A 15,389-nucleotide genomic window follows, 5' to 3' on the forward strand; every position below is an offset into this window, starting at 1 on the left:
GGTCTGAATACTTATAACCATGTGATATTTCAGTTTTTCTTTTTTAATAAATTTGCACAAATTTCTACATTTCTGATTTTTTTCTGTCAAGATGGGGTGCTGAGTGTACATTTCATGAGAAATAAAATGAACTTTTTTGATTTTAGCAAATGGTTGCAATGAAACAAAGAGTGAAAAATGTAAAGGGGTCTGAATACTTTCCGTACCCACTGTATAATTGAAGGTAAAGAAGTCTCCAATCCTTTGCAGCTTACTTAGGCAACAAGAGAGCAGACGCTGTCCTTTAAACAGATACAGGAGATCATTCCTGCCGACCGCAATAAGACTGTACAATAACTCACCTCTGGCAAAATAATACTGTTGACTGTGTTTTTTGGATGTTTGTATATAATATTTATAGATATATACTGTACTGTATACACTGTATATACTGTGCATTTTATATTTTATATTTATATTTTATAATTTTACTGCTATTTTATTGCTTTCTATTGTTCTATTATTATCTTGTTGCTTCTGTATGCTGCTGTAGCGAAAAAAATTTCCCCTCGGGAATTAATAAAGTAACTACCTAACCTAACCTAACCTAAACACATCAGGAGATGATGATAAAGAAGAGACTTGAACACCAGCAGTTAAACAACAGTTAAAGGATTTAAAATGTATCCTGTTGTTTTCAGCTACACATAAATGTTTTAGTCTCGTACTGTATCTTCAAATCACTAATTGAATTCCAGCACATTTCTCCGCATCATTTGGACCAAAGTCCTGTTCCCCCCTCCCCACATGCAGTTCCAATAAGACACCAAAAGATGTCGCTGCTCCCTCTCCCTCAGCGAAGAGACACTCGCCAAGCTCCTACTCCTCTGAATGAGCGGACCCCTTTTCTTCTATTATAACAGAGAGGGAATGGGACAGAAAGAGATAGAGGTGGGCAGAGGTGTGACTGAGTGGACGGGCAGAGGCAGAAGGAGACTCAGAGCCAACTGGGCATTTGCCATCTCATGTTTTTATTTCGTAATTTTTCAAAGAGGGGGAAAAGTTGAACTTCAGCAGGAGTTTTTTCCCCCTGCGCAGACGGGATAGGCTGTTTCTCCAAATTCTTTGGAGTTCTGCGACACTTTGAGACTGAGCAGTATATTTGGAGGTCTGGGTGGAGTTTTCTTTGCCTCGTAAGAATATTTCATACACATTTAGTGTCTTCCAATGCTTCGTTTCGCGTCCTTTTGTCTCCAGTTTTCCTCGTGTCTATCTGAGCATCATCATTTTTTAATAGCCGTTGTAGTTTTCTTTTAATTGCTGGTGCCATTAACTTTTGTCTCCCTCACATTTCAGCGCCAGAGTCCCTGCGGTGCGCGGATTACAATGCAAAGGATTTTGGAGATTTGGGTCACCTTGGTGACAGTTTCTGCGCTAACCAAGGATGTCTTTGGAGGATACGGGCTGAGCATGTTTGCTGCTCAGTCGTCCCCTCCGGACCCGTGCTATGATGAGAACGGGAACCCCCGGAGATGCATCCCCGACTTCGTCAACTCCGCTTTCGGGAAAGACGTGCGTGTGTCAAGCACCTGCGGCAACCCGGCCACCCGGTACTGCGTGGTGACCGAGAAGGGAGAGGAGAGGGCGAGGGACTGTCACACGTGCGACGCCGGGGATCCCAAGAAGTCCCATCCACCTGCGTATTTGACAGACCTCAACAACCCGCACAACCTCACCTGCTGGCAGTCTGAAAACTACGTGCAGTACCCGCAGAACGTCACGCTCACCTTGTCGCTGGGGAAAAAGTTTGAGGTCACCTATGTGAGCCTGCAGTTTTGCTCACCCAGACCCGAGTCCATGGCGATCTTCAAGTCCATGGACTATGGCAAATCCTGGGTGCCGTTTCAGTTTTATTCTACTCAGTGCAAGAAAATGTACAACCGGCAGAATAAGGCGACAATTACCAAGCAGAACGAGCAAGAGGCCATCTGCACGGACTCCCACACGGACATGCACCCTCTGACAGGTGGCCTCATCGCCTTCAGCACCCTGGACGGCAGACCGTCGGCGCACGACTTCGACAACTCCCCGGTGCTGCAGGACTGGGTGACGGCCACGGACATCAAGGTGATCTTCAGCCGGCTTCACACTTTCGGAGACGAGAACGAGGACGACTCGGAGCTGGCCCGCGACTCCTACTTTTACGCCGTGTCGGACTTGCAGGTCGGAGGACGGTGCAAGTGCAACGGGCACGCGTCGAAGTGCGTCAAGGACAGAGAGGGGAACCTGGTCTGTGAGTGCAAACACAACACGGCGGGACCGGAATGCGACAGGTGCAAACCTTTCCACTATGACCGACCCTGGCAGCGCGCCACGGCCAGAGAAGCCAACGAGTGTGTCGGTAAGGCATCACCTCTTTTTGTGCTTCACTGTGGAAATATTTCAGTGTTTAAAACTTACCCCACTTACAACTGATTCGTGTCACGGGTGGTAGAACAAATAAGTCAATTTGTCATCACTGATTTCTACCATTACGCGCAAAAACGAAGCACCAATCTGTCGTTTATTCGTTGACGTGAATTTTACTTTTTTCCCTCTCACACTGGGAATTTAACACAAAAACTGCTGTCTTTACGAATTCATTTCAATTATAAAACATGTTACAATGTCTAATCCAAGTTAAATGTGTACTCGCACAGGCCGAGATTAATAAATGGTTCTCTGATTTTAAATGAGGATTTAATCAATTCTAATATGGCTCAATAAATTCTAACAGAGGCAAAGGGCAACGAAGGCCTCATGTGTCCTGAGCAAGCTGAATCTAAGGACGTGCACCATAACAATAACACTGAGCTGAAGAGACAGTTTAATCAAACGAAATACGACCTTTAATTGAATTACGTACTTGAAAATTAAATTATCTTCTTGTTAATGTATTTTATGCTCTTTATTTGTCCAAAACAAAATAAACTATTGCTGATACAAGCACAGAAACAAGTGATATGTATTTTGCAGATATGTAAATAGAGTCAGTGTAATTTAGGTCTAAATATAATAGTTCCAATAAATTGTAGAATTTACTAATTTAACTTGTAAGAAAAATATTATGAAATTCGAAGAAACAAACAGATCAGCTGACTTATAGCTCATAAATAAAAAATAACTTTCAGGAGACGGGGCTGCACGTTTCCGGTGTGCAAAAATAAAATTAAAAGAATTTTTGTTAGAAGTGTTGTTTCCTATGTTTCAGACGCAATCAATTCCGTTCAGTAAAAACACTGCGTGCACTTTGTTATCCCTTGATTTTTATCAACAATTCTTGCATAGAAAAGAAAAGGCCGGAAGTCATTTCAACAAAGTGTGCCTGCCCAAATGCGTAATTGCGTTTTGACCCGTGTTTCCGACTGTAGTAGAAGGTTTAATGGGAAGGAAACATTGCAGCTGCAGAGATAGACTGCAGGGGCGTGTTGTGTTTCCACAAGCAGGTGCTATTACAGATTGGATGGGCGATTAGGGCGGTTTTATTGACATTTTTGGCACGTAGAGTATAAACTGCCACTTTAGAGGCAGTAAACTATTCAGAGAGGAGGACAAAGCCAGAGGTAATTTGAAGCCAGATCTCAGTTTTTTTTTTTTTTATTGTAGCCGCACAGCGCGAGTGTATTTGCTGTGATGCTTATTTTCAACAGAGCAGGAGGGCTTACATCAACAGCTCGAGCCCCCCCTGAGCGAACTAAACCTGGAAAAGTAACAAGTCCCTACACTGCCATGGTTTGCTCAACCAAACGGAACAAGTGAACAAGTTGTTCCCCTTGGCCTCCGCCTTTTGCCTCTGCAAAGCCAGCATGTGAGTGTATTTTACTAAAACAAAAGCTTGTCACTTGTGGCATCCATCTCGCTGTCACTGGGAGGCCCCCACCCCCCTTTCACCATCTCACTTTTTGTGTGAGTGGTGTCATCAGATAAAACCGCAGAAAAGCCAGACTGAGCATGTCTTAACAAAGAGGAAATAATAAGGGTGGCCTGACACCTTAGCGTGAAAGAAGACCCAGGGGAGGGGTTGTTTCCATTCAGCGCTGGGTCCATATGGTCTGGCAGTGGGGAAGCAGAGAGGTCGGTGCTAACGATGTGCCTGGATTCCTCCTCCCTGCTGTTGGACATCAGGATATTGAGGGAAGAGTGAGAAAGAGAGGTGCGGTTATGGGAGAGTTGCTTTCACTTATTGGCGGCAGGCATCAAGGAAGTGAGACCGAGTCCTTTTCTCAGGACTTTGCATGTAGGGACGCCATCATTTTGTCATGAGGCATTTATGTTGGCAGCCCTCACATTCCAATCAGCCAGAGGTGCATGATCGACAAATTTATCCATAAAACAAGAGCGACACGGTTCCCCCTGTGGAATGTGATTGTCCAACCTTTGGTACCCTTCCCCCCAGAGTCAGAAGGTGTGGTTAGTTAGCTTTTTAGCATGGATGCAATACAGAACGACCAACCAGGCACAGACCCAGTGGCATCTGGACCTGAACTCCTGTATGAAGTAAATTAACATTCACAAAGACATACAAAGAGATGCATGATGACTCCAAAAATAGATGGAAAAAGTGATGCAAGATGTAAACTGACTAAAAGGAAATGCAAAATGGCAACAAGGAGACACAAAATAGCTACAAAGAGATTGCAATTGGACTGTAAATAAACTGTAGAGTCAAAATGACTACAAAAAATGCAAAACAACCACAAAGAGTCACAAACTGCCTACAGAGAGATACAAAATGGCCAAAAACAGACGCAAAACGTACATAAACAGCGCTGCTAGCTTTTTAGACTTACAAATAGCAGGTTTTTTTTATTATTATGTATGGATTTATGAAAATAAATATAATTTTATATTTGAATAGCAGTAAAAGAAGAAATAGTATTTTTGGCATTGTAAGTATTTCTAATTTCTTTTTTATCTATTATTTTTTATTATTATTATAAACAAGCTTTAAAGATGAGTCTTAATACATATTTTTTTAAAGTGCAAAAGTGTCGTCACGCACCATTGTGTGTCCCACGATCCAAAGTTTCTTTCTACACCTCTGCAAAAAAAAAAAAAAAAAAAAAGTAAACAAAAAGCTCTCCACTTGTTTTATTTATTAATGCATGAGAATGTTTGACCACGACCTCTGATCATTTCTATAAAGAAGTGAATAAGCTTTGGAAACATATGGTGACACGTCAGGCTCTGCCGTACCAGGCAGCTGCTTCATATTCTCTCCATGTTCAGCGTAGCGCTGACCCCTGACAGTCAGGCCCCCGCTCCTCTCCGGCCTGACTGATGGGCTGTGAAGGGAACTGTGGGAAACTTGTGCTTGCCAAGTGGGTTTTGAGGCAAGATGAAAATGGTAGCCTCGGTCACTCATACGTGTAATTTTGCACTTGTTCAATTTCAGCTTTGTTTTTGCTGTCAGCCTGCCATGAGATGTTCTGTTTTATAATGGCTATAAGTCATCTGGAGGTCCAATCGGTCCCATTTCCTCACACTTTTCAAGTGCTTTCAGAGTACACTTTGCTGCACCTCCACATGTCTGCTCGTACGGATGGCAGGCTTTTATGTGGCTGTAGGTGTATTTCATGTAAAATAAACTTTAAAAAGAGAGTCTTAAATTCCATGAAGCCATGCTGTAGTGTAGGATACAGGTCTGCGCACCTCTGTTATAGAAGAAAGTAGCATTTTGTTTTTTATGAAACATATCTTTATGAGCTAACATGTTTGTCACCTACAAGACAGCTGGATTAAGACGTGATTGTATGAATTACCTGCTGGCTCTGCTCACAGTCTGTGCAGCACGTAATACTCTCTATAATAGAGAATCTAAATTCAGGCTTGTATCTCTTTAAAGAACCATTAGGCTTAACGGTAAATATGGTAGAAGTGTGTGTCAATAATACAGCTGCTTAGCAGTCATTGAAATGTAGACCAGTCGTGCCAAAACACGTCAAATGAACAGCACCAGTCCTTTTGAAAATGTATTGCAACAGTGAGTCTCTGGTTCAATTCCCAGCCGGTTGAACCTTTACTGCATGCCTGTCACTTGCCCTGTTTTAATACATCCACAGTTTATCTTTAACCCCCTCAATAAAGGAAAATACATCTTTAAAAAGGATATTATTTCGAACTATTACCCGAATAAAAGTGAATATTGTTACGTTTGTCATCTAAACAAACTGTCAGTGATGATGTCAAATAGATCTACCAGCTGCTTAGAAATCACCGATTTACACACATTGAATCAGTGCAGACGTGACTACCTTTAAAAAACACCTTACACACTCGCAGAGGCAGGAGGAAACCAGACTCTGACAATACCAGGACGCCATGTTCACCACGGACGTTTTTACACAACCACTCCACATCTGAGACAAGTTTTACTGTTTAGTTGACAACTAAGGCGCTATGATTTAGAGTACGGGCCAGTCTTTGTCCGCGTGGCTGAATGGGACCACTGACACTGTTTCTGCTGACGGTGACGGTGCCACCCGCCTCCCCCGGGGTTGCCAGGTTAGGCCAGGCCAGACCTGCGCCACCATCTGGATCTCATTTCAGCAGCGGCCCATGTGACGGGAGAGAAGAATTTCTGTAAAGCCTGATGTCATAGATTTTCTTGTTATAGAAACTGCTGCATTTTGGTTCCTTCACTCTCCTGCTGTTCTTCTCCTTTAGTGTCTCTCATGTTCTCTCTCCCTGTCATTCTCTGGCCCACCACTGTGTGCCAATGCCAGGAGGACACAGTCAGCCATTCCTGTTTAGTTTGTAACCTGAGACCCATTTGTGGGTTTTAATTTTCTTTAATATGAATTTAGGCAACAATAGCCAGAGGACACAAGTGTTTCTGGGGTTGATTTTGTTTTGCTGACTTCTGTTTTGATGGGTTTCATGTTTGAATACATTACCTTAACATACTGCATTATGCAGTAATGAAAACAGGCTGTGTTTGCAAATGATTAGAGATTTTGTTAAACAAGGGAACCTCAGTCCAAGTGAAGTACCCACAAGCAAGGCATTGAGAAATTTCTCCTTTGTTGGTGATGATAATATTAATATCATCATAACAAAATCCAGTAGTAAATATCTGAAAAAGATGTCTGAGAAAAATGAAAATAAATAAATGTTATAGTGAGCCCTTTTGCTTTTGTTGTGACTTGTTTGTTTAGAGCCCCATTAATGATTACAATGATTTTCCTTTCGGCTTCACAACAGATGTGCTGTGCAAAGACCTTGACCCGAAGACAACACCACAAACTGCATTTCATGAAGATAAAAGGGAATAGTAGTTGAATTAATAACAAGAAAATAAGAATAAACACAAGTATGTGTAGAAAAAAAAAAGCATGGTTAATGGGAAACAGGTGTGCTGCAGGTTAGGAAACATTCAGGAAAAGTTTTGGCATGAAGGCAACATGGAAAGTCAGACAGCCTTGACAGAGTCCCATCAGGAGTCGACTGTCAGTTAGATGGACTGACGAGTCCAAGTCATCTAGAACGTGTCGGCGCTCGAGTGCAGCTCCGAGGCACAGAGGAGGAAACTTTAAAATGTTTGACCAATGGCAGAGGAGAGAAAGTCATTATTGTGACGAGTGACCCTGCAATATTCATAATAAATCAATCAGTTTCAATCAACCGAATCAAAGATGAAGCAGACTTGTTTGGGCTCCTCTTACGACCATGAAAAGAGTATCTAACTGTATCAGCACATGACAGCTTCCTCTGGAGATGAACGGATTCAAACCAGCAACAGTCAACTTTGTGACAGGATCCATCGTCACTCATGAGGGGAGTTTTTTCAGTTTCATACACTTTTAAAGGCCATAATCTGCATGATTTAGCCAGTAAACTACAAATCAGCTTCTCCCTGTGCCTGCGTGAGTTCTCTCCGGGTACTCCGGCTTCCTCCCACCATCCAAAATACATGAGTCTCAGGTTAATTGGTGATTCTACAAATTGCCCTTAGGTGTGAATGAGAGCGTGAATGGTCTTTGTTTCCGTCTGTCTCTCTGTGTTGGCCCTGTGGTGGACTAGTGACCTGTCCAGTGTACCCTGCCTTCGCCCAATGTGAGCTGGAATAGGCTCCAGCCCCCCGTGACCAGGGTAAAGTGGGTATAGATAATGGATGGATGGATAGTTTAGTGATGTTTATATTTCATTGTTTTAGTAAATTCTTGTCTTACATGATCAGATTCTATTTACTCGTGTGTTGACAACGAAGACCTTAATTCAAAATGATCAAAATTCAAACCATTTTCCACAATATTTAACAATGGTTTGTTTACATATCATATCTCATTAAGTGTGATATAGAATTTTCTTGACAACTAGACATGACGGGATTCAGAGTCTTGCTTCTTGCATCTGAACAGGTCATCCAATTAAGCACTGATATCCTGACATTACCCTTTCAGTCCAAAAGCTCTGCGCAGTCGGACCTCAGATCGTTGTCATTTGAAAGGCGGTCAATGCCAATATCTTTCAAAGCTGCTGGTGTCACAGAGATACACTGAAGTTGGCCTTTTGGCATCGATGAGGTAACCACCGCATTCGAAGAAGGAAGTCAGGTGATTGAGTTTATGTGACAGAGTCTGTGTAGGGAGGAGGTCGGGTACCCGGAGGCCGGTGTTCGAGTCCGTGAAAAAGCAAAAAAAAATCAATGAGGATTTATTTTAAGTAAAGTAATCTTGTGTAACGTATTTAATAACGTCTATGCGTAACGTTTCTTTGGTAGTAACGAACTGATATTAACCCAAACCGTGATCTTTTCCTAAACCCCACCACAATATTTTTGTAACGTAAAACAATGTATTTTGGTGCCTAATCTGAACCAAACTGTTATTGTGTCACTTTTATCCTAAACTATGATCTGTAACCCAACCACGAGGTTTTGATGCCTAGACTGAAGGCACCTCGTGCTAATCTCTGTGACGCCTGTGGGCTTTGAGAAAACAGCAGTATTTGAGAACGAGTCGTAAACCTACATTTCTGCGTTTCTCAGTGTTTGGTGACGCTCTTTGCGGTTAACACGCTAACACTGATCACAGGATCTGTAGAAATTCCAAGAAAACATCCTTAAACTCCATCATGATTACAAACGGGGAACAATACTTCTGAAATTGACCCTCGCGCTGTCGCCTCAAGTCTTTCTTGCAACATAAGCCTCTGCGACTTTGGTAGGAGGTTTCTCTGTTTACAACCAGACCATAAAACAAAGAGATGTATTTGGGGGATTTAAAAAAATCCACGTTCTGCTACGATCCAGTGTCCTCTGGGTGAAGGCTGCATGTTTTGAGGATTTTGTTTTGTTGAGCTCATAATTCAAGACAGACATGATGGTTGGAGCCAGAAAGGTTTCACTTAGGCTTTTAAGAGCACACTGAAAAATCTTGTTCTGCTAAGTTGTGGATGGTGGTTTTGGGGAGGTTACTCAATGTTTTTAGAAGAGTGTGTTCACTTTGATTTAATGTTCGTATCCTTCACACATGGGCTGTTGGACATAAATGTTGACCAGTATGGAACATCTGCAGTACAGTGGGCTTATGTGAAACATACAGACCATTGTATTTTACATTTGACTGAGAGGTGGTAACGCTCAGCTGGCTTTAGTCACACATTCCTTGTGACACGTTGTGGTGGCTGAGGTCCTGTGGGAAAGATGTTCCCACACAGTAGCATTAAGGCATGATGAGAATGACACAGAACAGTCGTTGGTTGAAAATACAGAGTAAAGGTCTAAACAAATAGTGTTCTCAGTTTAACAGTTGTAATCTTTACCTCATAATTAGATGTTGAAGTTTGTCTTTTGGCACAACTTGGTTTTGAGATTTCCTCAAAAGTGCTGCAATAAAAGCAAAGAGTGATTTTCAGATTTTTGTTAATAGCACATTTCAGATCAACTGTAACTTCGTCTGGACCTCTTCTTGAAATATAACATATTTGAGCTACAATAGCTGGTTTTGTTTTGGATTTTTGCAATTCAATTTTATTGTTTTTAATCAAAGAAACTTCATACTAAGTTTACATTCTGTTGGTCCTGTCTTAATTATATCCACATGCACAAACTCCAGATTAAACATTAAAGCAATTCATTGCAATTCCCCCACTGTTAAAACTTTGTTAGAAAAGGTCTTTATGACTTTATTCCAAGAGTCACTGTGAGACTGACAGGAAATATTGGGAAATAGAAGGGGAAATCAGAAAGTTAGGAGACTGCTCTTGTTGCGCATGAACAGAGCGCAGTACTGTGATGTGCACGGAGCAGGGGGGGAAGTATAACCTTTGTGAATAAGTATTCCAAGTTACACCGCTTGCAAAATTAGCACCGGGGTTACAAAGTTTTGTGAGATGTGAGATGTCTGACACTTGAACAGAGAGCGCACACCAAATTTGTTTGGGAACAGGACGAAGCAGCAGGTAGCAAAATCCGGTGAGTAGGAATGGTGGGGAGCGACGATTGTGTGGTTGAGAGTGCAAAACTTGCACCTTGTTAAAGTGCTGTGAGCAGGTGCATTGTAATGTTGGAGAACCAAAGTGCTTTGGCACCACAGTTCAGGTTGTTTTCACTGAATGTTTTCATACATCAGAACATCACATTAAAACTCAAAGTCACGGTTCACAACGCCACAAATGTCAAAGAAAACCCGCCCAGTTGTGCTCCTGACCTGATGCGCCTTCTCTGGTCTGGTACAGTGATGTTCTGCCCCTCTTGAAACAAAGCGAATGTCACTCAAAACACGTCCAGCATTTCAAGGCTCTCAAACACAACATTTGACGTGCACTGTCTGGTAATGTCCGTGGTGAAATCGTAGATTCCTCCGCACAACTGGTTACAAAATTGTTTGTAACTCGGGTGCTGATGTGGATCAAGCGACGAAACTTGGAACACTTGTTCACAAAGGTTATAGCTTCTCCATGCACATCACAGTGCACATGGCGTTCACACTCAACAGAAGCAGTCTTGGAACTTTTTGATTGCCCCTCATAGGTACTGTATATGACCCACTATTCAGACTCAATTTTAGATGTTCTGTGGTTTCAACTTAAATTGTGTTTTGATCATTATTGATTGATTATGATTGTCTATTTATTTGACAACAGACAACAGTGCACGGTGCAGTAAGTGGATCCTGAATGGCTGCGACAGTTTAAATTGTTTGTTTTCTCGGCTGTTTATTTTTGTTTGTTCTTGGGGCGCCTGATTGTTCACTGAGCCAAAATGAAATACATGCACATGTTTGTGTGAACGCGTGGATGCTCAACTCTTTGTGTCCACCGTCTGTCTACATGGAGCAGACTGGTGCTTCCAGGGTGGCATCGGGACCACCTAGTGCGTGCACATCAAGCCCCTTTGAGGCGCTGAAACAGGGCAGGCTGGGAATGATTAATGGGCCAGCGGAGTGACACGCTCCGCAGCTCAGCTTCAGACCCCCAGCCAGCTCCCCTGCTGCGCTGCCACCCGACACAGCCAGCTCAGTGACAACGCCGCTTGTACGCCCACACACAACCCACTTCTTCAGTGTCACTTACCCGGCTCACCCCCAGTGCAACGTTCCCCTTTCCCCCAAAAAGCATTAAGGAACTCTGCAGTGGAGGCGAAGCTAAGCTCCTTTGGCTGGGGCCGTCCTTCCTGCTGCGCTGTCGACACAGGGGTCTTTTTACTGGAAGACAAAAGCAACAACAGACAACTGGATCAGTCATAGATGAATCAAGTCTTGATCTTTATTAGGACAACATTTATAGCTAGTCTGCAGGGGCTTCACTACAGTCTTAGGGACCTTTTTAAAATGTTTGGAGCCTTATGCGTGTCCATTTTCAGTCTTATTATCTCTATAACATCATGTAAATTACATGTGACTGCTGTTTAATCCTTCACCAAGCATCAGGAATGTCAACAGCTAATTGGCCGACTTCAGTTACTTCTCCAGACCACTTAAGTGTAGACACAATGAAGAGGACATGGAGCTGTTGGTTCCTGCTTCGTATTTATTTTTCCATATGATGTCTGCGAGGGCGTCTCAGAGTGGCTCTGTCACTCCATAATGGATTTCTACATCCTCCTGAGCTCTGCCTCCATCCCTCACATACCCTGGTGTCCAATTCTTCTCTGAGAAAGAATGAGGAACCACTTATTGGATTTGAGGGGATATCCAGCAGGATAGGTAGAGGAGAGGAAAACTCACTGGCTACCAGACATCATTCCCTAAATGACTATAAATATCCCTGGGTTCCACATCTGCACAAAGGAGGTAGAACCTGGGGATTCATCAACTGCGAACCTCCCTCTGCTTGTGGTGTGTTTGTGTGTATGTGACTGAGGCCGACGTCTTGGTCAGACTGGGAGTCGGCAATCATCCACAGGCGGAGGATTAAGCCGACTTCCAGTCTGCCGTAACTCTTCCAGCCTGAGTGGACATGTAGACGGTTCCCATCCTCCTCACAGCTCTCGTCCAGGTCACCACGGCTACTGTGGGGCAGATGGCTCACGGTTCCTTCACACGCTCACTCCCAAACAGTAGAAAGTGACTTCCTTCCGCCTCTGATCGGCCCAGATCTGAGACGCACAACAGATGGCTTCCTCCCGTCTCTGCTCACAGGAAAACCTTTGGCGCTGATGTAAACTCAGTGAAACAGCCCGTTGCATGCCTATATCTGCATGTGTGTGTGTGTGTATGCGCGCCATGTGGTTTATTTACACAGATAGTGAGACTCAATTTCTCATGATAGTGAGTCGGAGATAATACGCTGTATCTGGTACCCACTTGGGCAGCTGGGAAAAAGGATGACCTCAGAACAGTGAACCCAGAGACCATGTGAGATTATGCCGTAATGTACAACAACCCGTGGGGTACCTGGGCTTTGTCGCAGCAGCTTTTTCTGATCTTTAGTGGCACTATGCACAAGACAGTAAAGATACTGGTGACTGCTAAGCCTTCGGTTTATCTATGCAAATATACATATTACAAAGACTGCATCGCACATATTGCAACTGGTGTGTCAAACAATCAACTTGTACTCTCCCACAACACAGCATAGCACCAGAAGCTGGTTACATTGCTGAGAAATTGCAACCCTGCTCATTATCTCTGTTTGAGGCTGGCAGCTGAAACGGAGACTACTAAAGCCACTACCGTTGGCAGTCATGCTGCATTCTGGGTAATGTAGGCACATAGTGAGGCAAAAATCAGCGAGATAAAGTTAAAAACTCATGCTGCATTGTTTTCTGTGAATCCCTTGTACGTCTGGTGAGAGATGATTGATTATTGTGGAAAGTAAGTGGAATGCTCCTTTAAACATAGCAAAAGACTGATGCTGTGTTTATTATAAAGGAATTAGAAGCAATAGATCAAACAGTTAAATAATGTGGGTTTGATTGACAGCTGAGGCCCCGTTATACTGGATGTCCTCATGAGTCTGAGGCTCGTAGCAGCATTTGTTTTCCTCATTTATTCAATAGCTTAAGGTTCACTGAGTTCCTGCTAAGTATGGCTGCGTGCACTTCAGGAAGAAACCAAGCCTTTTCCTCTTTAACTTAACACCACGTCCTGGAAGCCACCTAGCAACCAGGACAAACTTTGGGATAAAAAATGAACACAGTAGTAACAAAACCATGACAGTGTCCTCTCAGTGTTTCCACAAAAACAATAATTAACTATTAATTCCATAACGTTTTCCTTCCTACCTGCAGAAAATCGGACTGTATTTTTTTTCTTGGGGTGAGCTCATTAATTCACATTACGAACTTAACACCTGATCTTACTTGGGTAGGGACCACACATACCACTCACTCTAAATAAGATTTAAAAACCGCTGCAGACAGGGAGACAAAGGGTTAAATGTGTTGATCCAAACTAAAAACACACAGGAGAGATATTTTTGAGATGGGAATGCTGCCAGTTATGAACAGGCCTTTGGAGAAAAGCACAATAAACATGCCACAAGAAGGATGGATTGTCACCTCAGCTTTATGATTTACAGCCAAGCGGCTTCCTGCCTCTTTCTCCCTTATTCCCAGTGCACGGCAGAACACAGTGGAGCTGCCGCGTGCCGGAGTGTTAAAATAACCTCCCTACTCGGTGGGGGAGATTTGGACCTCAGCCTAACTCTGGAGTCCCGCAGCAACCTGGTCCTGTTTACATGTTTAGGACAGGTTTAGTCTGGAGAATGTCCCTTCTGACCACAAGCTCAATCAGGCTGCATTCATATGATGTCAGGTTTACTGTAAATTAAAGCTGCCAACTGGAGAAAACGATTTGGGTCAGCCTCGAAGTGGTGATTACAGCCGGGATAAGTGGGTGATTTTCCGAACTCTCCCAAGTGTACCAACACTCCAAACAAAAATCCCATTATCCAAAATTACTCAGAGGACACAATGAGTAAGAAATATACAGTGAGCTAGACAAAGGGGAGAATAAGTACAGAAATAATATGGTGCTACAATGACTGAATGACCATAAAATCTCATGCTGCATCTGTAATAACATTTTTTTTCCACCAGCTAACCTTGTGAGTAAACTTGTAGATGAATAGTAGTGTTGAGATCGTTGGTAATGATATCTACAGAGTCAATGTTTCTCAAACAATAGGACATAAGCTCTTTCTTTGTAACACTGCAAAATTTAAATAAATATAAAGAAATTGATAGCTTAGAAAATTAAACGGTGACTCCCAACAACTTTCACCTGTTCCGCACATTGAAAATACATATCCACGTTTGGAGCTGTAACACCTGAAAAACATATGCTCAGGATTAGGAGAGTGTGAAAACTAACTAGCAAGTAAGAAGTCGAAACAATTTGCTTAAAGTAATGTATACACAGTGGAAATAGTGAGCTAGAAGTAAAGAACAGTTCAAATAGTTTACAAAAAGCTGGATAAATGGTCACAATTAGCTGAAAGTAAAGGTTAAATAGTTCAGCAAGATAAACAAATTTCTTTTTGATAAATTATCAAAATAGTTATCTGAAAGTAAAGGATAATTATTTCAAATAAATAACTAAGTTTTTGTTAAAATGTCAAAATAGTTTGTTAAATTTATGGCTACTTAAACAGCTACCTTAAAATTTGCATTCGTTTTCTAAATAGGTTGCTTAGAGAAATGGAAAAATGGTCTTAGCTTGAAATTTTCAAAATAGCTGAAGGTAATGCATAAATCGTTCAAATTATTAATTTTTATTGTATTGTCAAAATACTTAGCTAAATCTATAGTTAATTTTTTTAAACAGCTAGCTTAAAATTTGTATTAATCGTCAAAATAATTCGTTAATGGACAAATGTTTGTTATACCGACATTTTTAATAAATTGTCCAAATAAAAGAAAGCAATGCAGGAATAGTTCAAATAATTAACTTAATGTTTTTGATAAATTGTCAAAATGCTGAGCT

The 15,389-nt window shown here is 42.2% G+C and overlaps 1 protein-coding gene across 2 annotated transcripts in view; it reads left to right on the forward strand.

The window, feature by feature from the left end:
• The first annotated feature begins 921 nt into the window (after positions 1-921).
• The window catches only part of ntn1b (netrin 1b), a 42,647-nt gene continuing 28,179 nt past the window's right edge, over positions 922-15,389 (forward strand). The window contains exons 1-2 of one of the 2 annotated variants that reach the window (XM_069701242.1): positions 922-1,172; positions 1,336-2,380. In XM_069701242.1, the coding sequence (XP_069557343.1) occupies positions 1,366-2,380 (1,015 nt within the window). In that variant the 5' untranslated portion in view covers positions 922-1,172; positions 1,336-1,365. The remainder of the gene's footprint in view (positions 1,173-1,335; positions 2,381-15,389) is intronic. The other variant, XM_069701243.1, reaches the window with a different exon arrangement.

Source organism: Brachyistius frenatus, unplaced genomic scaffold (assembly GCF_029030835.1).
Source record: "Brachyistius frenatus isolate BFR_SWC_R1_liver_20210118 unplaced genomic scaffold, ASM2903083v1 Contig_36, whole genome shotgun sequence".
Classification (NCBI taxonomy): Eukaryota; Metazoa; Chordata; class Actinopteri; family Embiotocidae; genus Brachyistius; species Brachyistius frenatus.